The sequence below is a fragment of the Podarcis erhardii genome (genome assembly GCF_964252035.2).
Source record: "Podarcis erhardii genome assembly, chromosome: 3".
In the NCBI taxonomy this organism is placed as follows: domain Eukaryota; kingdom Metazoa; phylum Chordata; class Lepidosauria; order Squamata; family Lacertidae; genus Podarcis; species Podarcis erhardii.
Genome location: NC_138507.1, coordinates 69,652,208 through 69,675,879, shown reverse-complemented (window position 1 = coordinate 69,675,879; position 23,672 = coordinate 69,652,208). Strand labels below are relative to the sequence as shown.

The 23,672-nt window shown below is 44.5% G+C and overlaps 1 protein-coding gene across 1 annotated transcript; it reads left to right on the top strand.

Annotated features, from left to right (window-relative positions):
• The first annotated feature begins 5,228 nt into the window (after positions 1–5,228).
• Positions 5,229–23,672, top strand: TMEM242 (transmembrane protein 242). Its single transcript, XM_081856283.1, has 6 exons — positions 5,229–5,648; positions 7,538–7,638; positions 10,215–10,352; positions 11,782–11,826; positions 13,391–13,423; positions 23,330–23,672. Exons 1-6 carry the CDS (start codon positions 5,519–5,521, stop codon positions 23,426–23,428), a joined length of 546 nt encoding a protein of 181 aa, XP_081712409.1. The 5' UTR covers positions 5,229–5,518; the 3' UTR covers positions 23,429–23,672.

The following is a 23,672-nucleotide window of genomic DNA, read 5'->3' as shown; positions in this document are numbered from 1 at the left end:
ATTTCTCACGTGAAACCAAATGCTGCTAGAGATCTTATGTCAAGAAAATCAGAATAACATTATTCAGATCACACCATTAACTCATGCAGCAAGGGTCGTTTCATTAGACACAATGCCATCTACATAAACAAAGTAATATATCTCCAAACAAACTTGATGCTTTCTCAACAACAATAATTACAATCCAAGAATTACTAGGGGGAAAAGATGGATTCTGTATTCTCTAAAGTAGCTGAAGGAATTAATTTTATATTTGCTTTAAACATCAGAAAATAAAGCACATTCAGAGGATCTGAATTCTTTTGGCTCAGATATGGAGATTTGTATATAAGTTCTATGCAATAAGTCCCTCTGAAAGCAACCTATGTGGCAACAACATAGACTAGAGGCGCCAATCAACGGTTTGTGAACAAAATGTGCAGTTCATATTTGGTTTTGGGACTAAGGCAAGACTGTTCCTTGGCAGGCCCCCCAACTCCTGCATGATAGGTCTCTGGGAATTTATCCTGCAGTTGTGGAATACATTGCCAAAAAAATTCCACATACGGCCAGCTGACACATGTTTCTACTTCACTTCACTGTGGTCCCACATACATCTGAGGATGTTTATATGGAGAATAGCAGCCAAACCAACTGTGCAAAATGTCCAATAGCAGCACAGGGACCAGGACACTGACTGACAATAAGGTTATCCACCCACATGAATAATTTGCAGGATCAAGGTCATTTAATTTAAAAAGTGGATTAACAACCATAGTGATTGAAAAGCCTCTCTCCATACAAGTAGTTTAGCAAGGGCAGCAACAGCTGTCAGGCTTTTGTAGCACAGTGCAGCCAATGTACCTCACTACCATTCTGGAAAGATCACTTCTCCAGAATATGATGTAATAGCTAATGGCTACAGTCCTAAATGCATTTGAGCTGGCAGTCCTTGGCTGATTTCGATACAACTCTGCTGGTAATGAATCTGTGTAGGAGCTGCAGCTTCTTTGGGCAGGTTCTATAAAGAAGTTATCAAAGCATGTTTTATGATGACAATTATATTGAAATTTGATGTTTTAGCTCTGATCCTCAGAGCACTCTGCTAGTTTAAGCTCTCTGAATTTTAGCAACCCATCAGCAACCTGAGGCTAGACCAGTCCACAGAAGAGGCTCCTTTTCCTGGAAAATGACTGTACAACTACATAACGGCTATAGAATTAAAACCACTTTACACAGAAAATCAACTGACTGCTACACATACTTGAACACCAGAAAATTCATTGTCTATAGCCAATCCCTACATTACAAACACATCTGTTCATACTCTTTGGACAGAGACTAACAATATTTTTTATTAGGCACTCCTTAAACTACAATACCCACCCAACACAGTGAAAAAACAGGTCAACAAGGTCAGAGTACAGCAGTACTCAAGAACAATGTACTACAGGGCAGACCTAGTAGAGAAAACCATAGCACACCACTTGTTGTCACTTCCAAGTTTCCAGCTGAAGCCAAATTTGTCATCAGTGATCTACACACAGCCTATGCTGTAGAATTACACTTCTCTCTCACAGGTCTTGGGTGGTAGGCCTGTACTTGCTTACAGCCAGCCCCCCTCAAACCATCTACTTATCAGCAAAAAGTGACCATACAACAGAGATATGAACACAGGATATAGTCCCCTGTGTCACACTATGTTGCTGGTTCTTTACCCATGTCTACTCTGGTAACACAGTTACAAGCAGGCCCATGCTGAATGGGGGTGTGTGAAGTTGGGTACACTTGCTCCAGACCTTGGAGGGCTAAGCTGGCCGGGGCCCCCACAGGGACCTGCTGATCTTACACTGTCATGCCAAGAATTCCCCATGGCTCTCAGTTGACTGGGAACCCTTGCCCTGGGCCTCAGACAAGCAATGCATGGGTCTGGTGCTGGGTTCTACAGGTGGTGACCATATTATAGGCATCCAATTAATGTGCGACCACCAACGTACGGGTTCTTTTGGACCCAGAAGAGGGCAGAATAGGGGCAGAAAGGGCTTATGCGTGCTCTGCCAATGTGCGTGGGGACCAAGAACGGAACCCCCTCACAAAATGGTCGCCGCCTGTAATAATGACACCCACACCAATTGTTTATTTATTTATTTGCCTTCCAATGCCATCAGAGTTCTGCTTTGGGAAGGATCAGTCACTTTATCAGAGGCGCTTGCTAATATAGCAATTGGTGATGCACTTACAATAACATACTATGTCAGAAGCAGCCCTGTGTGGCATGTGATTGTAGCTAAACAGTTTGATGCGTTGTGAAGTGCTTGACCGTAGTATTTCTGTGATATGCTTGGAGGCATCATGGAAGTGTGGGGTGGAGAAGTAATAAACACACAAATGTCTTCATTTAGGCAAACTGATATATAATGTCTCCCTTAACTATAAACGGGTGATTATCAGCCACCAGACGTACTCAAGAGTAGATCCATTAAAATCAATGAAATTAAGTGTGGAAGGTTGTAGCTCAGTGGGAGAGCATCTGCCTTGCATGCAGAATGTTCCAGGTTCCATCTGTGACATTTTCAGGTAGGACTGGGATAAACTCCTGCCTGAAACCTTGGAGAACTGCACCAACTGGTTTGCCTCAGTATGGTAGCTTCATGTGTTCCATTCAATGGGTCTACTCTGATGTTGGGTATCACCTGATTTATCTGTGCTTTTGTACATCATCATCATCATCATTATTATTATCACCAGCCACAAGAGAAGATGAGTAAGGTCTTCATGTATATGTAAAAGCTACAGGATGAACTCATCTGTCATCAACACATTAGTGTAGGGGCCTTGTCATTTAATTGAGTGAAGCATTGTGTTATTTATGATGCTATAAAATCAGTGATCAATGCCAGAGTGAAACGTTTACTAGAATCTTTAGGCCAGGAAAACAGGAAAGGTTCTGGGAAGCGAAAGATAGGCTCACTGAAAAAAAGGCAAGTTTACACGGTGGCTTCTGCATAAGAAAAGAGAAGGCTGATGAAAAGGAATACTGCATAATTTATTTACTTATACATTTTAATTCAATAATTTATAGGCTGCTTCACACCCCAAAGGCTTCTGCTGAATAACAATAAGTTAGAGATGTATACATAAAATGTCCAATTAAGATTAGGTATATAAAACTTAAGTACTAAATTCTTCCTTTTGAGTCTAGACTGAATAATATGCTTTACGTGGGGCTCCTTTTGATCACAGTTTGGAAGCTTAACCCCAACTGTGAAAAGCCAGCACAGGGAAATAACTCTTACAACTCTTCTGAAAGTTGTTGATTCAGGAAAATTTCCAGGGGAAAGCCTTCTACAATGAAGTAAAGCCATGGATAACATATGCCTGTCTTTAATTCCTATCCAGACTTGGTGCGCAGATGTGAAGCTCGAGAGGTTGGTTTGTCGCTATTGAGGAGCATGGTGAGAAAACCTCAAGAGGTTGTATCTCACTGGCCTGGCCTCTGAACCTGGTCTCAGCACTCTGCAAGTGTGCCATTGAAGAAGAACTCAGCTTCTGTACTGACAAAAGAAGAGGCTTTAGTCTGATTCCAGTCAGTATTGAAGCAGATCAGGCTGGAGAAGCAGGGGTAGTGAGCTCTGCAGCCTGGTATAATTGTCCACAGAGGGGAAAAAACTTTTTCTGGTGGCTAGCTTGTTGTAGTCATGAAGGGAGTGGAATTAGACAGGAGAAAGGGACAGTTTGTCAGGGTACAGCATAGAAGCTATTCTATTTATTTAAACAATTCATATACTGATTATCATATCTAAAGAGTATGTATGAGAGAATATGGTGTGTATTCTGGGTGAGTATGTGTATGTATGAAAGTCAGAGACAGAAAATCAGGTATGTATGTCATGTATATGTGTATGTTTTGGCCCCATCTACTGTTGCTTGTTGGACCCAACCACTGTTGGTATGCAAAGCCCCAGCCACTTTTCTCCAAGGGAATGTAACTCTTGGGGGAAATGTTTGCTTAGGCTATTCCTGTAAAGAGGCAGGCTAATTTGTTCTGCCCTAGTTAAAGGCACATACTCTGTTTATATACTAACTAGATTACTGTAATGAGCTCTAAGTGGGGCTGCCTTTAAAAGTTGTTCAGCAAGAATGCTTGTAGGAGCTAAATGATCAGAATGTATGATACCTATTCTGTACCATTTACATTGGCTGGGTCCTGATCTTGGTCTTTAAAGCCCTAAGTTGTTTGGAACCATGTTACCCAAAATTCATCCTGCTCCTTTATTAGCTTGCCCAAGATTTGTGATTGGCCTTGGAGGCTCTGCTCTCTGGCCCATCAATAGGAGAGGTTTGGCTAGCAGGTACCAAAGATAGCGGCACTATGCTTATAAAATATGAATCCCCAGAAAGTATGCACGGTCCAATTTTAGTCATTTAAAAATACTCTCATGTTTATTTTGATCAGCATTTTATTATTACCTGCCATGGGTCTTTTGTTCTGTTTTTTATGACTTATGTTTTAAAACTGTTGCTTCTATATATAATTTATTTATGCTTCCTTGTTCTAAAAGATGCAATATAAATCTTCTAGTAAGGAAATATACGGTACTTTCAAATATTAAAACCGCACAGCTACAAAGGAGTTTTAAATTTGACAAATCTTGCTAAACAGCTCTTGTGAAAATCACACTGTTACAATAAAAAAAATCAGTTCAGAAGAGTCAGGGGCCAGCTCGAAGTCTGAAGGGTCCTCAAGAAAGTGCCATTTAATAGCCTTTGGTGGGCCTACCTGGCTGTAACAGCGGTGGCCAGAAGCAATGTCAACCCCAGGAGGCACCATCTGATTTTCACACAATACCTTGGAACGAGTACCAAAGAATACTTGCCCCAAACCTGGATCTTGACCTCCAAGAATTCTCCTTTCTATATACCTATTCTTTTCCTTGCACTACCACAGTTTCCAGCTCCTCCTCGTTAGGAAGATTTGGCTGTGGCACTTCTGAAGGAAAGCATCACGAAACCCAAAACAACCCGCCTCAACTTTTATCAAAGCAAAAAAAGGAACTATTATCGATTAACAATAGTGCAAGAGGGAGGCCAGGAGAATACAGCACAGTATTCGGGAAAAGAAGGGCTACTGCTTGCACAGGCCGTAGCTTTGAGCGAGGCAAGTTCAGACCCGAGGCAGAGCCAATGCGCGCTTACTCGGGAGTAACTTCCGCAGCGTCCAACGAAACTTCCTCCAGATGGAGGTAGAGCTGCTTCCGTGCAGCGCGCTTGCTCGGAGGCAAAGCTCGCTGAATCCAACGGCGTTTATTCCCGAGCAAACCTGCAGCTGGAAACTGGTTCCGGGGCTGAGCGAGCTAGTAAGCCCCGGTCCCCGAAAAGACGCCCGGCGAGGAGACACCCGCCCGGCTGGTGGGCCGGCCTTGCTTTAGCTTCCGCCACCGATCCCGGCAGCACAGGGAGCGAGTCCGCCTCCAGCTGCATCTCCATCCGGGTGGCGGCGAAGCGGGAGAGGGTCCCTCAGCCGGGCCCGAGTGGAAGGATGGGGCAGGCTGGCCTCGAGGAGGCCGGCCGGGATGCGGCCCAGGGGAGCACCGTGGGCCTGGCGGGGCCGCCTCAGCCCGCCGCGGCACAGACGGAGGAGTCGCAGCGCCGCCTCTTCTTAATAAAAGGTCCACGGTCCCGCCGTCCGCCCTGCGCGCTCGGTTTCGGAACAGGCGGGAGGGAGGGAGCTGGGTCCGGAGCCCGGGCCACGCGCGCTCTCTCTCCGGCGCTTGAAACCCGTGTGTATGTCTGTGCTTGTGGCCTGGTACCGGTTGTGGTTGCTCAGTTAGTGGTGAGGTAAAGGCACTTTATGCATGCTCGCTTCCCCATATTCCTGGAAGTAAACCTATAAATTAAAACCCAGGCTGAACCGCATCCAGGTTAAAATCCGAGAGGGTCTGGTTCAATGAGGAGAATAGTAGTAGGCAGACTTGTGCTGCCCAAACACGAATTGCATGGGGTATTTTGGAGGTACAGTATAAAAGTTCACGTTCCTGGATGAAACTTGGGGGGCCAGAGCATTTAAGTTGCCACAGTTGTAACAGTGAGCTACTAAAATGTAAGAGATGCGAACCGTCGTCTTTTAGGATGAAAAGCGGTATATAAATACTTGAACTAAAATAATTACTATACCAATTACACTTCTTTGTTAAGTAACAGCGAGGAGTCTGTGTATAATTTATCAAAATTGTGCATATGTGTGCTATGTGTACACATGGGATTATCTAGTGCCTGTACCCTAAGTGTACATACTACACAGTGTGTTTATGTGCAAGGGCTGAATATGTTAATCTACACCAAAGTTGCCCATTATTTTCTTTCTGGAAGTGATTTCCATGAAGGAATTTTGGTCAATGGACATACACACACATGACAGCTTCTTTCATGGACAGGTGGCACACGAAAAGCCTGCAAACTGCACAGTTGAACAATAGCTTTGTTAGGACCAACCAAAAATAGTGTGCAAGCTTTTGTTATGTATTCCCTCACAACTCAGTGTTCAAAGTGGGATGTCTGCCCTGCTAACTGTGCTGGACCTGGAATGGTCCTACCCGCTGTATGAACTAGTGAGATATCAGCATAAACTACCTGGGTCCACTGTGGGGAATTGGATGTACTCAAAACATCTGGTTCTGTAAATTAGAGCTATTGTGATGGACCCTATAGGATTTGGAAGATTGGATCTCTTAGACTTAAGAAGTCCAGAGCTGGAGACTCATCTGCTGTATGTGGCATATCCTCTTCAAATACCAACACATGTTCAAGTGACAGCTTGAAGTAATTACGGTAATGCTGTAAAATGCTGCATTATGTCCTCTCAGAGAAGGGAGCTGGTGGTGTGGAGCATCTGCACCAGAGGCACTTTTGAATGTGCCAGGTTGTCTTGACAACTGTGAGATGTAGAGGACCAGGCTCTTCCCAACTGTATACAGTGGTGCCCCGCAAGACGAACGCCTCGCAAGACGGAAAACCCGCTAAACGAAAGGGTTTTCCGTTTTGGAGGCGCTTCGCAAAACGAATTTCCCTATGGGCTTGCTTCACAAGATGAAAATGTCTTGCGAGTTCCTGCAGGTTTTTTTTCCCTTCCCCCTCCCTTTTTCTAAGCCACTAAGCCACTTATCAGCTGATCCGCTAAGCCAATAAGCCGCTAATCCGCTAATCCGTCAATGGGCTTGCTTCGCAAGACGAAAAAACCGCTAGACGAAGAGAATCGCGGAACGGATTCTTTTCGTCTTGCGAGGCACCACTGTATCTCTATCCTTATAATTTGTACCATGGGCAAACTTTGGACAGTCACCTAATACTACTTCCAGAATTCAGAAATTTAAGATGCCACTGTGATACCCATCTTATTTTGGTAGTTTACCAGGCAGCTTAATGGCTGTTCCCTTCCTCTGAGAAGCATTGATAGTCCTTAAGTTCAAATGGTTTTTGAAGTATTTCATTTATTTGCTTTTATCTAGGCAAATGTGACCTAGGTCTGGTTGTTTTACTCTTGTTTTCATTTTGTTGGCAGGTGGAATCTTTCTTACTACAGTTGCTACTGCAGGAATTCTAGCAGGTTTTGGTACAACACTTGCCATGGCTAAAAAGAAAAACCCAAACTGGTTCAATAAGGTTTGATTATTTTAAGTGTCTTTGCAATTGTGATAAAAATGTAGCCTTGTAATGGTGTTATTGCCAGGTTCCTTTTAAGGACCAATTATTTGGAAAATAGAGTCATTGTTTAAAGAAGATAGCATGGCCATAACTGCAGAATACAGTTAGGCCTGTGGTAGGTTAAAACCAATGTGGTTTTTTAAATTTAGATTTTAGTTTTTAATTTAAAACAGCTGCAGCAGAGGCTGCACAGTACTGACTCCAGATGCTCTCTGTTTATTGCACTTTACAATAACTGCTGTTTTCTAGTCAGCAAAGGCATTTAAGTGCTATCTCTGTTCATGTATCCCCCTTTATAATCAATGTTAAAACTGGTTCTCTGGCTTGCCAGCATAGAAATCGTAAGTCTGCCATGCCATCAGTCTCAACTTACTATGACTCAACCAATCAAACACTGCGGACATTTATTTTTCATCTCCTTGAAACCTGCTTTGCTGAGTAACTTGATTGTACAATGTTCTGAGCATTTATAGCCCAATATGATGCATGTTTACAAGTCCATTGATTTCAGTTGGTCCATTCTGAGTATGACTAATGTTAAACATTACCCTATAACTACAGGATCATTATGCCCTAGGCAGTAGTTGAGCAGATTTCTAAACAGCACTTCTCTTAAAGTTATTGCAGAATTGGTAGTTTAGATTAACAGCATCAATATAGTTAATAAAGTTAGCTGTTTCTTCTCCAACTTACTCCTTCCCATGGTCTGTCACCTCTGACCAAAACAAAGCCCTGAAAATGTGAAATGTTTCCAAGATGCTTGGAGTTCTGTTTTCCACAGCACATATTCTGTTAGGATTTTGTTGTTATTCAAATACAGAGAAGCGCCCTAAATTAATAAAAGAAACTCTATAATGTAAAAACAGCAGTTAATAAACATGTGACCAACATCCCTTCTCTTAAAATAGTAGCATTTCCCCTTTTTATCAATGAGATCTTTTCATCTTTAGTGAAGTTTCTAGCAATTAGTTCATCACTTGTCTTGAAGGTATAAATAGCTTTTGCACACATCATATGACAAAAATTGTCTGTAAACAACACAGTGTAGCTGAATATTTTATACCCTTGAGGGATTTACCTCATGTACAAATGCTTTTGAACCAATAAACCCAGATTCATAGTCTTCCATTAGTGCTCTTTCAAGGCTTTTCTGCTCAACATTTACAAAAATACCCTGAATGTATTTTCATTTCAAAACTGTTGAATCCTTTCATAATACAAAGTAGAAAGAATCTTTATTTTATACATTCTGTTTGGATTCTTTTACATAGCAAATTTCACACAAAAACCAGCTGTGGGTTTCTTTAACAACTGATACAAAGACTCATGAGATGTTTCATAAATAATAAGATCCTGCAGGAGTTTAATGTAATGTGGGCATAATACAGTACTTGCATAGCACTCCAGTGAGGTGGTTTGTATTACCTCAGTCACACTCCTTGGCTGAACCTCTGGACTATCTTTTTGAAGTTGGGACTGTTTAAAAAGTTGCACAAAGTTCAAGTGAAGATTAGCTACTGAAAATAGAAATTGAAAGTACGAAAACATTCATAGATTATACCTTTGTGAATGGTGGCCCATATGTCTTGTTACAAATACAAATGTAGAGTAGTTTTGTACTGGTTCAAGTGCTCTGTTGTGACTACTAGCCAAAAAATTCTGGGTATTGTAGCCTTATGAAAATCATCTGAATTATCTTTTAGAAATCCCTTTCACTCTTAATGGAACTGCAATTTGCCAGAGCTCCTTAAAAGAAAACGGACGGTTTAAACCTGCCTACCTACGGGACGACCTCTCCTGGTATGCCCTGCAGAGGACCTTAAGGTCCACAAATAACAACACTTTGGAGGTCCTGAGCCGCAAGGTGGTTAGATTGGTCTCACCTAGGGCCAGGGTCTTTTCAGTACTGGCCCCGACTTGGTGGAACGCTTTATCACAAGAGACCAGGGCCCTGTGGGACTTGACATCTTTCTACAAGGCCTGCAAGACAGAGCTGTTCCGCCTGGCATTTGGTTTGGACTCAGTCTGACCCTTATGTTTCCCTCCCCTTATGGTTCTGATTTATGGGCTACTACTAAAATGAGGCTGCATTTTAAATTGTATTTTAACCTATATTTAAATTAACTATTTTTTCTCTCCCCCCCCTTTCCTGTTATGTTTTATTGTAATTTTATTGGTGTTAGCTGCCCTGAGCCCAGTTCTGGCCGGCGAGGGCGGGGTATAAATAAAATATTATTATTATTATTATTATTATTATTATTATTATTATTACCTGTCTTAATCTGTATGCAAACATTCAGACATTTTTGAACATAAGTATCCCTGGATAAAGCAAGACCAAATTAGTGTTTTAAGTTTCTCTGCAGTAACCATTCTTTTGTTAATCACTTGAATGTTTGGAAAACCAGGAGTGATATACATATGTGATAAGAAAACATTCTCAGAAGGCAGCTTGCCCTACCTTACTGAAAATGCTTCTTTGTTGGCTCACTATGATATATTTCTGTTCATTAAAACAAAAAACCTTCTTCTAGGGTGTAGTTGCCACAGCTGCTTTACCAGAGAGTGGTTCGTCCATTGCCTTACGTGCCTTAGGATGGGGTTCACTTTATGCCTGGTGTGGAGTTGGACTGATCAGTTTTGCCATCTGGAAGGCTTTGGGAGTTCACAGTGTAAGTAGCATTACTTTATGAATCATTATGCTTTTGAAATTCCTGAAAGCTTATACACTTTCTTATGCTTGTTTATATTGCATCATGTGTGAGCCTGGTGCTTTATAATAACATACTTTTTTAAAAAAGAAAAGAAAAGAAAAAGCCAGTCTCTTGTTCCTAGAATCTTACAATCTACTTTTTGTTAAAGATCAGACAGAACAAAATGGAGGGAACAGAAAGGCAAAGATAATAAATGGAGAAAAGGGAAAACTAAAGAGACAAGGAGAGCAAGGGGTGAACATGCAACGTAAGAGCTGCATACTCTTGAGACTTTGTTTTGTAAATATTACTGTATTTTATGTTTCATAATGCAGGATAGGACCTGAAAATACAATTGACACAAAATGCTTGGGCTCTCCCCAATGGGTGGTGATTTTTTCTTTCTTAATATCTCTCCTCCTCCCCTCCCCTGGGCATAATATATAAGCTATTGGGTACTAAATCAGGAGCTGGCCTGATACTGATGCTGGCCTGTCAGTATCACAGTTTTCCATCCATGATGACAAAAAAGAAAAATAATTGGAAGACCTACAGGTGTTCTTATTAATCAACCCTGAATCTCCTACAGCAAGGGTGTCCAACTTCCAAGAGACTGCGATCTACTCCCACTATAAATAAACGGGCAGTGATCTATCCATTGGATAGGGGGAGAGACCAGAGTTGTTGAGCTTTTTTTGTTTGCGTCAATCTATGTAGATTACGCGATCGACAAGGATCCGCCAGGGGCAGCCCACAATAGACCAGTAGATTGCAATAGACAGGTTGGACAAGCCTGTCCTACAACTAAGGTTCATGGATTGGAAGTAGAGTTTTCATTTTCGTTTTAGGAATAAAACTTGATGGATGTCCTGGTAGAAGCAAGGAGGTTAGGGAGTTGTTCAAGGAATCAGGCCTCTCCTACTCCTTTTCAGGCTGAATTCTTCAGTGATCCAGATAGTCACTGGCCACATAAAGAAGATATGAATAATTCTCTCGGCTCCTCCCTAGGCATGAGACAGCAATTGCGGAAGTCTTCAGTTAAATATAACTCATCAAGTGGCTCACATGAAGAAGTGAAATTGCTGTGTGTTGTGGGTGCAAATCTCGTTCACAACTCTGCTTATTAAATCGAGATATGATCATCTGAACACAGACACTGTCTTGTTGCCCTATCTTGTTACAAACAGAAGATTCACCAAAAGATATTAATAGATAATAAGCAGGTGGTCTTACAAGCAGAAGTTACTTTGAGTTCTTACTGAAAATTTAATACCTTTGTATTACTTCAATTACCATGGTGAAAAAATACGTTACTACGATTTAAAAAAAACCAGATATGAAAAGTAAGAGAAAAAGATATGCTTGAAGAGATTTGCTAGAGTCAGACACATTCTGATTTATTTAACAGAAATTGGCTGTGACAAAGACACCACCATTTGTGTTTTGTATAGTGCAGTGTTTCCCAACCTTTTTTGGGCAAAGGCACACTTGTTTCATGAAAAAAATCTCGAGGCACACCACCATTAGAAAATGTTTAAAAAATTAACTCTGTGCCTATATTGACTATATATAAAGTAACTCTCTTTAATAGGCATCAAATAAACACAAAGAAAGTACCGGTATTTTATAATTACTTTATTATGAAATAGTAAGTACCGTATTTTTAGGACGCTCCGTCCCATAGGACGCACCTACTTTTTTTGGGGGGGGGGGGAAATAAAGGAAATTTTTTTCCCTTTATTTCCCCCCCAAAAACCAGGTCGGGGAACAGTGGGATGGCGGTGCTGCGCCTCCCCACTGTCCCCCGAGCTTGTGGGGCTGGCCCATGTCTGCCTGGCGCGAGGGGCGCTCTGCTTCAGGGCGCCCCGCGCATCGGGCGGCAGGCTACAGTCCGCAGCATGGGGAACCCTCTGTTTCAGGGCGCCCCACGCGCCCCCCCGGGTGCGCAAGGCTTGCCAACACAGCGCGGAGCACGGGGCGTCCTCTGAAGGGCGCCCCGTGCTCTGCGCCGCCTGCAAGCCTTGCGCTCCTGGGGGGAGATCCCCCGGGTGCGCAAGGCTGGCCAACACCAGCGCGGAGCACGGGCGTCCTCCGAAGGAACGCCGCCATCCCGCTGTCCCCCGACTTGGTTAGAAGGCTGGCGGGGGGAGAAGCCTGCTCCTCCCCGTCGCCAGCCCCGCAAACTCGGGAGACAGCGGGAGAGGCGTAGCGCGCCCACCCGCTGACTCCCAACATGGTTTGGAGGCTGGCGGAGGGCTTCCTCCTCCCCCAGCCCCGCAAGCTCCCAGAGCTCTGGGTCCCGTTCTGGGGGAGGGGGAAGCTCGGGCTTCCCCCGCCCCAGCCCCGCGTCTCCAGCCGGGAGACGGTTGCGTTTTAGCCCCGTGCGTGCTCTCCCAGCTGGAGAGGTGACGCGCGCCTATGGAGGCTCCTGCCATAGGCGCACGTCACCTCTCCAGCGGGGAGAGGGTCGCGGGGGGCTGCTTTAGCCCCGTGCGTGCTCTCCCAGCTGGAGAGGTGACGCGCGCCTATGGAGGCTCCTGCCATAGGCGCGCGTCACCTCTCCAGCCGGGAGAGGGTCGCGGGGGGCTGCTTTAGTCCCGCGCGTGCTCTCCCAGCTGGAGAGGTGACGCGCGCCTATGGAGGCTCCTGCCATAGGCGCGCGTCACCTCTCCAGCGGGGAGAGGGTCGCGGGGGGCTGCTTTAGCCCCGTGCGTGCTCTCCCGGCTGGAGAGGTGACGCGCGCCTATGGCAGGAGCCTCCATAGGCGCGCGTCACCTCTCCAGCCGGGAGAGCACGCACGGGGCTAAAGCAGCCCCCCGCGACCCTCTCCCGGCTGGAGAGGTGACGCGCGCCTATGGCAGGAGCCTCCATAGGCGTGCGTCACCTCTCCAGCTGGGAGAGCACGCACGGGGCTAAAGCAGCCCGACTCGCCCGCCTCCCACCCACGGCACACCCGGCAACGTCTCGCGGCACACTAGTGTGCCGCGGAACACCGGTTGGGAAACACTGGTATAGTGAACTCTATGGGATCAATGGAGAAGAGGAAAGAGGTGAGATTTGCACTCGGAACCAAATAGCCGTTCCAGCTGCTCAGCCCCATTCCCATGCCTAGTGTGCTGCTAGGAAAGGACAAGAGCAGGAAATGCTGGAATAATCCTTGTTCCATATGCATGTCATATTTCTGCACTCAAGTCAAATGTGGATTCAAGATTGATAATCTTTCATAAGCTGCTTTCAAAGCTATAAAGTAGGATGTAAGTAAATAAATAAATGCATACTTTTTGTCGAACAGGCAGGTGCACTAGCTTCTCTGGCCTAAGCACTGGTTGATAGTGTTGTTACATCCTTAGTGTTACTGCAGCCATGTTCTCATGATCAAATCATGACTTAATAAGGATATGCATATGCTTTGTATACCAGTATTTCATTCTTCCCTTGACACAAGTGAGGAAGCAAACCAAGAAGCCGCAGTCAATCCATAGTTTCCTGTATTTTGTGAATCATGGTTCATGGATCCCAAAGAAGCCAGACTTCAGTAGTCAGCTTTCAATTTTGGCCATCTGTTGGGACAGTAAGTGTGGTAACAGACACAAGAAATCCCAGAAGCCGCTCTGCTTTTGAGAAGCTTAGGAACTATTAGTTTAGGTATTTTTGATAACTACTTTGGCATTTTTGTTTTAAGTGTCATATAATTCTGTACAGTAAATGAAATACTCAGCTGAAAAATGATCCATGAAAATATCATTAACAGAGAGACTGCATACACTTATCTCCAGATAAATCTGATGACATATTCATCTGTAAGTACATCTTGCAAGGAGTCTTATTGGGAACTTACAAAGTCTCTTGAGGGAAGGGTTATGTGAAACAACACATTGAACATTTGTAAGTCATGTTGTCTGGGTATAACTCTCAAGTTATCTATGCACTGCTGTAGCAATAGCAGCTTGCAGTGCCTGAACTGAAGAGGCAAAGGAGGATAGATTCATGCTAGCACATTAACTAAAATAGGGGCTATGGTTGTCTTGCACAGCTTTGGGTCTGCAGGGTCATTATTAATAACACCAAGCAATAGTGTGTTGCCATTAAGTACCCTTTAATACATGCAATCCTGATTTTAGCAAGGGAAATCTTTAGAAGGTGACACAGTAAAACAGAGATTAATGAGGATTAAAAATAATGATGTAGGAACACATCCCAGGAGAGTGCCCTCTAAAGATGCAATTGGAGAAGACTTCCTGGGAAGTCCTTTGTTGCTGCACAGCTACATCTGGTGGCAGGAGAGAAAATGGCCAAGCTTTAAAAGTTCTTAAAAGGCCATTTCTCACTACAATCTTAGCTGTTCTTTTTCTGTTAGTAGTGTTAACCCTTGATAGATTATTTTTCCTTGCTGACTTCCCTTTTAAAAGTATTAAGTTAATGGGAATGCTCTTGCACTTCTAACATCCATAAACAGATTAAGGAAACTGACTACAAATTAATGTACCGTATTTTTCGCTCTATAGGACACACCTTGTTTTAGAGGGGGAGAACAAGAAAAAAAAATTCTCCCCCTCTCTGCTCAGCGCCCCTTCAGCGAAGCGGCAGGAGAAACGGAGCCCCTTCCATTTCTCCTCCCGCTTGGCTGAAGGGGCGCTGTGCAGCTCTCCCTCTCTGCTGAAGCCAGGAGAGTCTTGCTCTGCCGGCTTTAGCAAAAGGAACCTGAAGCCTGTGGAGCGCAGCGGGAACTCACGCTACACTCTGAAGGCTTCAGGCGGCTATCCCTGAAGCCTTCGGAGCGCAGCGCGAGTTCCCGCTGCGCTCCACAGGCTTCGGGTTCCTTTTGCTGAAGCTGGGAGAGCAAGACTCTCCAGGCTTCAGCGAAAGCAACGCGAAGCCTCCGGAGTGCGGAGGGAGCGCTCCCTCTGCGCTTCAGAGGCTTCTCGTTACTATCGCTGAAGCCAAGGAGCCTGCATTCGCCCCATAGGATGCACACACATTTCCCCTTAATTTTTGGAGGGAAAAAGTGCGTCCTATAGAGCGAAAAATACAATATATTATGTGTAATTTTAAAAAAGAAAACCTGCTTTGGGAGGAGGAAATTTCAGAGCAGCAAAGCAGTGGGGAATGGTATTTCCTGTATCAAGTTGTTGTTTAGTTGTGTCCGACTCTTCGTGACCCCATGGACCAGAGCATGGCAGGCACTCCTGTCTTCCACTGCCTCCCGCAGTTTGGTCAAACTCATGTTGGTAGCTTCGAAAACACAGTCCAACCATCTCGTCCTCTGTCGTCCCCTTCTCCTTTCCCAACCTCAGGGTCTTTTTCAGGGAGTCTTCTCTTCTCATGAGGTGGCCAAAGTATTGGAGCCTCAGCTTCACAATCTGTCCTTCCAGTGAGCACTCAGGGCTATCAATCAAACAATCAAATGTTTATTCAGCTTTACGCCCATCATGAAACAGTCAGGGCTGATTTCCTTAAGAATGGATAGGTTTGATCTTCTTGCAGTCCATGGGACTCTCAAGAGTCTCCTCCAGCACCATAATTCAGAAGCATCAATACTTCGGCGACCAGCCTTCTTTATGGTCCAGCTCTCACTTCCATACATCACTACTGAGAAAACCATGGCTTTAACTAAACGGACCTTTGTTGGCAAGGTGATGTCTCTGCTTTTTAAGATGCTGTCTAGGTTTGTCATTGCTTTTCTCCCAAAACGCAGGCGTCTTTTAATTTCGTGACTGCTGTCACCATCTGCAGTGGACATGAAACCCAAGAAAGTAAAATCTCTCACTGCCTCCATTTCTTCCCCTTCTATTTGCTATGAGGTGATGGGTCCAGTGGCCATGATGTTCAGACCATATTTTGCACTCTCTTCTTTCACCCTCATTAAAAGGTTATTTAATTCCTCTTCACTTTCTGCCATCAAGGTTGTGTCATCTGCGTATCTGAGGTTGTTAATATTTCTTCTGGCAATCTTAATTCCAGCTTGGGATTCATCCAGTACAGTCCTAGGCCCATCCTGGCTGATTAAGGCTACTAGGCTTACCTGCTTTAAAATGGCAATAGTTCATCTGTTGTTGGCAGAGACCATATCTGGATCCCACTGTTCTTCTGATATCCTGTCAATGTTATAATAACCAATTTCACCCAGGAATTTGTATAACTTGCTCAAAATCAGAACATACTGATTTCTTTCATTATGGCTTCCACCCCACTTTTGGGACTGAAGCAGCCTTTGTCACTGCAGCTGATGATTCACATGAGGAAGTATACTGGGAGAGTTAATTCTGCTGGTCTACTCAGTGCCTTTCAGTACCCCACCCTGCTTTAGATTATGATAAAAACCTATTGGTTTGGGTTTTTTAAGTACTGCTGTATTGTTGTTGTCGTTTAGTCGTGACCGACTCTTCGTGACCCCATGGACTAGAGCACGCCAGGCTGTATTGTGGGAGTTCAGAACTTAACTGTGACTGTGTGTCACAGTGTCACAGTGACTGTGCGTCACTTTCCGACGTCAGCTATGGAAGCTGGGAGGAGTCTGGGAGGAGACTGTACTGTTGTTGTTCTCTCTGTGTGTTCTTGAGAGAGACGGACATGCTTTAACATGGCTGCAAGCAGTGATGGACAAATGTTTGAATAAAAGCTGTAAATAGACGGATCTGTCTGTGTATGCTTGCATGGAGCAAGGGAGAAAAAGACTGTTTTACACCGCTGTATGCTACTCTGCTCAGCCGTGGCCAAAGAGACAGCAGACTTTGGTGCGCAGCTAGAAGGAAGCGTGCCGGACGCTGCAAATGACTGATTGGGATCGTAAAGCTGTCTGAGTACACGGCTCCATCGATCAAGCTCTGAGATCGATTCCCGCATAGGTTATGGAAGGTCAGTAAACGCTCGTAAAACAGTCGGTGTGAGCTCCAGGAACGCTTTGAAGTCGGCACGGAAGCTAGCTGGAGGTTGGAAGCTGCATTCCTTGAGTCTAGCCTAATGCCGGGAAGCAGAGGGAGTTTTTGCCTGCTTCCAAGAGACAGTGAGAGCTTCTGATACAGAAAGCTGGCTGGAGCTGGAAGCTGAGACGCAGCTGCTGTCGTTTCTCCACGGAAGGGTGAGGCAGAGAAGCTGTACCTGATCGTAAGTAAGCTTGGGCCCCCTTGGGAGAACGGGGAGAAAATGGCAGAGAGCCAAGATATGCCGGTGGAAAAGCTCACTTTAAAAAGTTGGGCAACCTGGAGCAGAAGAATAAGGGGCTGGTTCTTGGTCACTGGGCTTTGGGAAGGAAGCCAGTCAGAGCCAGCTGAAGCAGGCTGTGAATCTGCGGTGCCTGGAGATGGCAAGCAGAGAATGCAAAGAGAGCTGAATATGCTCAGAGCATGCGTTGATGCTTCACTGAGGCCCCATTTGGAAGGTGTACAGACACCAGGGGCTGCCTGGAATGTGCTGCGAAGTTTGTGTGAAACTGCAGCAGGAGGCCAGGGCCCTGGAGAAGAAATGGAGAGCCCCAAGATGGCTGCGGCCCCAGTTCCCGGTACTTCAGTCTCAAGGAGCACTGTTGGGCAGATCGGGGGGGCGAAGAGTTCCAAAGGCAAGTTTAAGAAACTTTCCACTGGTGCTGAAGCGAAGAGCAGCTTCAGAGGGGGCCAGGCTGGTGGGAGGCGCCGTTCCAGGAGAAGGAAGGCCAGGCCAGCTGGGAGGAGCCCCGGGCAGTGTTTTTCCACTGGAGTTCAACATCTGCGTGGCAGTTGCCCCCACCGGAGCACAGAGCCGATGCAGGATGTTTGCAAGGACACTTCTCATGGGAACCAGTCGGGTTTCCATGGCAACAGGCCTGGGAAGACAGGCAGGCGTGGAACTGAGCCAGGTGGTCGTGGTAAACAACAGGAAGAGGCTTATCAAGTCTCTGCGAGTATGGCATTGTTCGAAGACGGCCGAATGGAAAACTTGGAAATGGCTTTTGTAATCGACTCAGCAGCTAACCGCAACATGGTTCCAGAGACATCTGCAGTCAAGATGGGGAATTGCACGGCAATTCCGGCCGGACAAACTGTTATGTTCGCAAATGGACAGAGAACCCAGATTAAAACTGTCACTAACGTTTTCCTTTCTGTTTTGCAGGAGACGCTGCAGTTTTGTGTTATCCCAGAGGGGGATCATTGTTTGTTATCTGTGCCTTATTTGTTAAGTAAGGGGTTCAAAGTTTGTTTTGAAAATGATGTCTGCACAATCTCCAGAGAAGGGAGGTTACTTGTCAAGGTTAAGAAGGGGCAGAATGGTCTTTTCATTCTTAAAACGTCTCTTGGGGGTGAGGGGAAGGTTGAGAGAGCACAGGCGCAGCGTGCTACAGTTCCCACTCATGTTCAATGTGCTTGTGCATGGCATCAGAAGACCAATCATAGTTCTCTAGAAGAACTGCAAGTACTTCCTGAGGTTACCAGAGGGTGTAAAATTAGAGATTGTGGACGTGCCATTAGTTGCGCCACATGCAAGCAGGCGAAGGTGAGGGGGTGCAGTTACCCAAAGGTGGAACGGGTAACCACTAAACCTTTTGAGCTGGTTCACATAGATTTGGCCGGTCCTGTCAAGGAACCAAGTCTGGGAGGGGCCAGGTTTCTGCTAACTTTTTTGGATGATTTTTCGCAGAGCACCTGGACCCACGGCCTCAAATCCAGGGAGGATGCAGCACAGCTGATCAAGAGCTGGGTTGAGGGGGTGGAACAGAGATTCTCCACCAGGGTTCAAGCGATCGTTAGTGACAGAAATGCTAGGTACACTGGTTCTGCTTTGCAGCAGTTCTTTCACAGAAGAGGGATACGTCACACAGTTACTTCACCCAGTAAGAGGGGGGTGGCAGAGCTGAGAAGTGAAGCTCTGGTTAAGGCTGGACAGGTGATGCTGAAAGACGCCAGGTTACCTCCAAAGTTTTGGCTGGAGGGAATCCGTTGTGTGTCGTTCACCTGGAATCGTGTCTACAACTCACTGGTAGGTGACACACCGTACTCGTTGTTAAATGGCCGCAAACCCCAGGTTCATTTTCTGCGCAAGTTTGGATCTCCTGCGGTTGTCCCTGTGCCTAAGGCTTTGCAAGGGCCAGATGGAGCCAAAGTCCAGAAAATGATCTTCTGTGGGTATGAGCCAGACGCTCGTGCATGGAGATTTGCTTATCCGTCAGGTGATCAGAGTAAGGTGCTGATCAGTAAACACGCTGAATTCTTTGAGCAGGATGAAAGGCCAAAGATTTCTGCACAGCGTGATGTTCTTTCAGAATGTCTCTCTGATCCAGAGGACAGTTCTGGTGAGGAGGAAGAAGAGGCTGAGTCTGCTGATGACGACCAGGTCACTGACCAGGGTCAGGAGCAGGGTGGGGTGTCTCCACAAGTTGTTAGGAAAGGACAGCCCAAGAGTGAGCCTAGTTCTCCTGTGAGTGTAATGGAGAGGATTCGAAGACGCTTTAAGTCAGAGGGAGAATCCCGTGATGCAGAGGACACACCTGCTGGTGACAGTGAGCCAGAGGAAACACCAGAGTTTGTGCCTAGGCGATCCAGTCGCACAACCAAGGGTATTCCACCTGAGAGGTACCAGGCCACAGGTACGTGGGTAAGTTTCGCACAGTGCGATTCTGAGAGTTGTGAGGTGATTCCACAGATGCCCAACAGGTACGCCAAGGTAGGGCGCAAGGCATTGGGGAAGGGATTGATCTCACAGGATGTTGCTGAAGATGTTACACAGGTTTTGTCAGAAAGCAACGCAAGGGGGTGTGTGGGAGTTCAGAACTTAACTGGTTAAGTGTTCTGAGCTGTGCGTCACTTTCCGACGTCAGCTATGGAAGCTGGGAGGAGTCTGGGAGGAGACTGTACTGTTGTTGTTCTCTCTGTGTGTTCTTGAGAGAGACGGACATGCTTTAACATGGCTGCAAGCAGTGATGGACAAATGTTTGAATAAAAGCTGTAAATAGACGGATCTGTCTGTGTATGCTTGCATGGAGCAAGGGAGAAAAAGACTGTTTTACACCGCTGTATGCTACTCTGCTCAGCCGTGGCCAAAGAGACAGCAGACTTTGGTGCGCAGCTAGAAGGAAGCGTGCCGGACGCTGCAAATGACTGATTGGGATCGTAAAGCTGTCTGAGTACACGGCTCCATCGATCAAGCTCTGAGATCGATTCCCGCATATGTATTACATTGTATTTTATTATATTTTCAACGATTGGTTTATTGTTTTTGTTTTCCTTTCAATGCTTTCTTTAGCTGATTTGAATGTCTCCTTTTGCTGTTTCTAAAGGTTGTTATAAGTAAATCGGAGAGGGAGCTGCACAGTTCAACTGAAATTTCTCCAGGTTGCTCTGTGTGCATCTAAACTTGTAAAAACCGTGGCATGTGTGTACAGCAAACATACGTTTCCAGCCACGTGTAGCAGCCAAGTACATGTATTAAGGAACTGTATTAAGCATTGGCTGTGGCATTCGCTGCATGTACACCTGCTTGTAAGGTTGCATTCATCACAGCATAACGTATGAGGTGGCAGTGTACCTTGGATCATTTCTCTTAGTTCATTCTCTTTTAGCCTCTCCATGCCAGCACTGGTGTTTTTGCCGGCATAGAAAGTAGGAAAAATACAAGTGTTCCTGCCCTTCTTCCCCATCCCTTGATCTGGATGTTAAAAAGACTTATGAGGTCAGCATTCTGAATAAATGCTGTATTGCTAGGATCAAGATTGTATCTGCTGTTTAGAAAGGCTGGATTCTCTTCCTTGTGACACACTACCAATTTGCCCTGTTAAAACTATGTCTGGTATAGCCCTTTGTTCTCCAGAAATATCCATCTGATAATAATGGAGACAGAGTCATTATGTTCCACAAAGAGAACATTCAGGAGACAGAGGTGTGTGTGTGCGCACGCGCGCTCCCGCCTCACAAGAGTTCTTGTGTATTGAGTCAGCAGATGGGAGCAGAAGTCTTGTCCTCCCTGCCCCCCCCCAAATAATTTTTGCCTAATTGCAAGTATCCTCACGAATCAGTTATTCTAAAGGAACACATCTAATGATGACAACCTCTTTTCCAGCTTTAATTTCAGTTCCCATACAATGATAATAGCTACATTATGTCAGCAGAGAAGCGATTTGACATAAATATGTAATAGTTTTCCAGCAGTAATAGCTGAATTGTGGCAATTTATTTTTAGCCAGAGATAATAAGCAGTGTATCTTTATATTTAATTAAAGCTGCAATTGCAACACTTTCCAGCCATGGCAACATAACTTTGTCTTTTTGCCACTCCCAGCTAATGTTTTTGTTTAGAAAAGAGAAAAAAAAGAGGGAAGGAAAGAAAAAGAGAGGAGGGAAGTGTTCAGAATTTGAAGTGATCCATGGCAATTAACAAGCTATATCATCTGAGAAATAAAAGCCCTTTGTTCAGGGTGTCCGCCATAAATCAATTTTCTATCACTTCAGAAAGCAGAAACGATTTTGTTTTTCATAGCAAGGATGAGTCATAAAGGATATTTGTGCTCTAAAAAAAATGAATTGTAGTTAATATGTATACAGCTGGTGGATGTGAACCAAGAAAAATACTGTGGGGAGGAATTCTATGACCTTATAATTTATAATTTTCGTGACAAAATGTCTAAGTCTCTTTGCTTTGCACATATGTTAACCTTTAAAAATGCTAAGAATAAGCTGGCTTTGTGAGCTTTCATCATGTATAATTAAAATGTAGACTATTAATTTAATGTATTTATGTATTCAAAATGTTTATGTCCTGCTCAACTTTGTATTAAACCAAACAATTAGAGAAACAAACTCAAAAATATAAAGAGGAATGCATAAGTCATAGGAATACACCAAGTAACTATAAAGCCAGGTTAGATGGCAACTCCCATGGAGAATAAAAAGAGTGCGTAAGCACCATTTTTAAAGCTTGATTCGCTTTGGAAAGGCCTACTTGATTCATAGGGGAAGGGCCATGTCTCAGCTGCAGAGCATCTCTTTAGCCTTCAGAAGGTTCTTGGTTCAGTCCCCAGCATCTTCTGGTAGGGCTGTGAGAGAGTTCCTGCTCTTTGGAGAGCTCCTTTATAGTCTATAGACGAGCCTCTTTCTCTCCCCTCTCCCAATTCAGATTAGTTTAACAGATGCCCAAGTACTTTGCAGTAGCGCAGTCTTGTTTTTTCATGTGGCAACTTGTCTGTGGTAAACATTTTAAAATGCAGCATGAAATGATAGGTGCTTTCAGAGCTCTTTTTGTTATTTTTTCCTGCTGATGCAGGATCATTAGCTATGATTAGAAAAAGACTGTGATCATCTGACTTTTATGGATTATTTGCCATGACAGGAGTGGATGGTATCTGTTTTAGGTGAAAAGACTGACAGTCTGAAGTGCAGTGGTTGCTATTTGTGCATTTTCACCAAGGATAATCTGCATCCCCCGCTTTCAGGCAGTGTGAAGAAAATAAAAGTTCTGCTAGGTAAAATTAGTTTCAGAAAGTTGCCATCAGAAATCATATGTGCCAAGATGTTAAGTCAAGTGTGATGGCTTGTTCTGGATAGGGCTACGCTCACCCAAAAGGAAGAGGTCCATAGCTTGGGTGTTCTCCTGATTCCAACAGTACCACTGAGGCTAAGGTAGCATTGGTGGCTAGGAGTGCCTATTTCCAGCTACCACTCACTCTTCTTGAACAGAGATGACTTGGCTCCTGTACTTCATGCTCTGGTAGCCCCAAGACTGGACTACTGTAGCAGTGCATCTGCATTGACATTTATCAGGGTGAGAATCTCAAGAGCAGAGTATGCATGCTTAGGATTTTCTTCTTCTAAAGAAGAAAGGTTTTAAATAATACTGTTGTGAAATATCTCTGAGAATATTATTATGTGTTTTAGAGCTTCCCATTTTCTTCAAAGAAAAAAACAATTATTTGATTAAGCCAAAGTTGTAGTGTGTCCCTAACTTTGATGTGGGTTATGTTATGTTAAATGTATTTCTCTACTCGTCTCTTGTAGATGGATGAATTTCGGAACAAAATGCAATCGATATTTCCATCTATTCCCAAAAATGCAGCACTGCCTGTTGAATGGGAGGACATTCTGAAATCCAAATGAGCAGCACGTGAAGGAACTTTGACTGAATTTTTAAAAAGCATAAGAGAAGTAGAGTGTATGGAGGAAATGTCCATTCCAAGGAATAGGGAGAAAGAAGGTCGTCACTCAAAGTCAATTGTATGCAACACAGTGAGCCATATGTTTGTGCAGCAAGAGTAAAATGTGCTGTTTGATCACAGTTGTTAACTTGGATGATGGTTACAGGTATAATAAATGTAAATAAAGATCAAAATATGGATAAGAA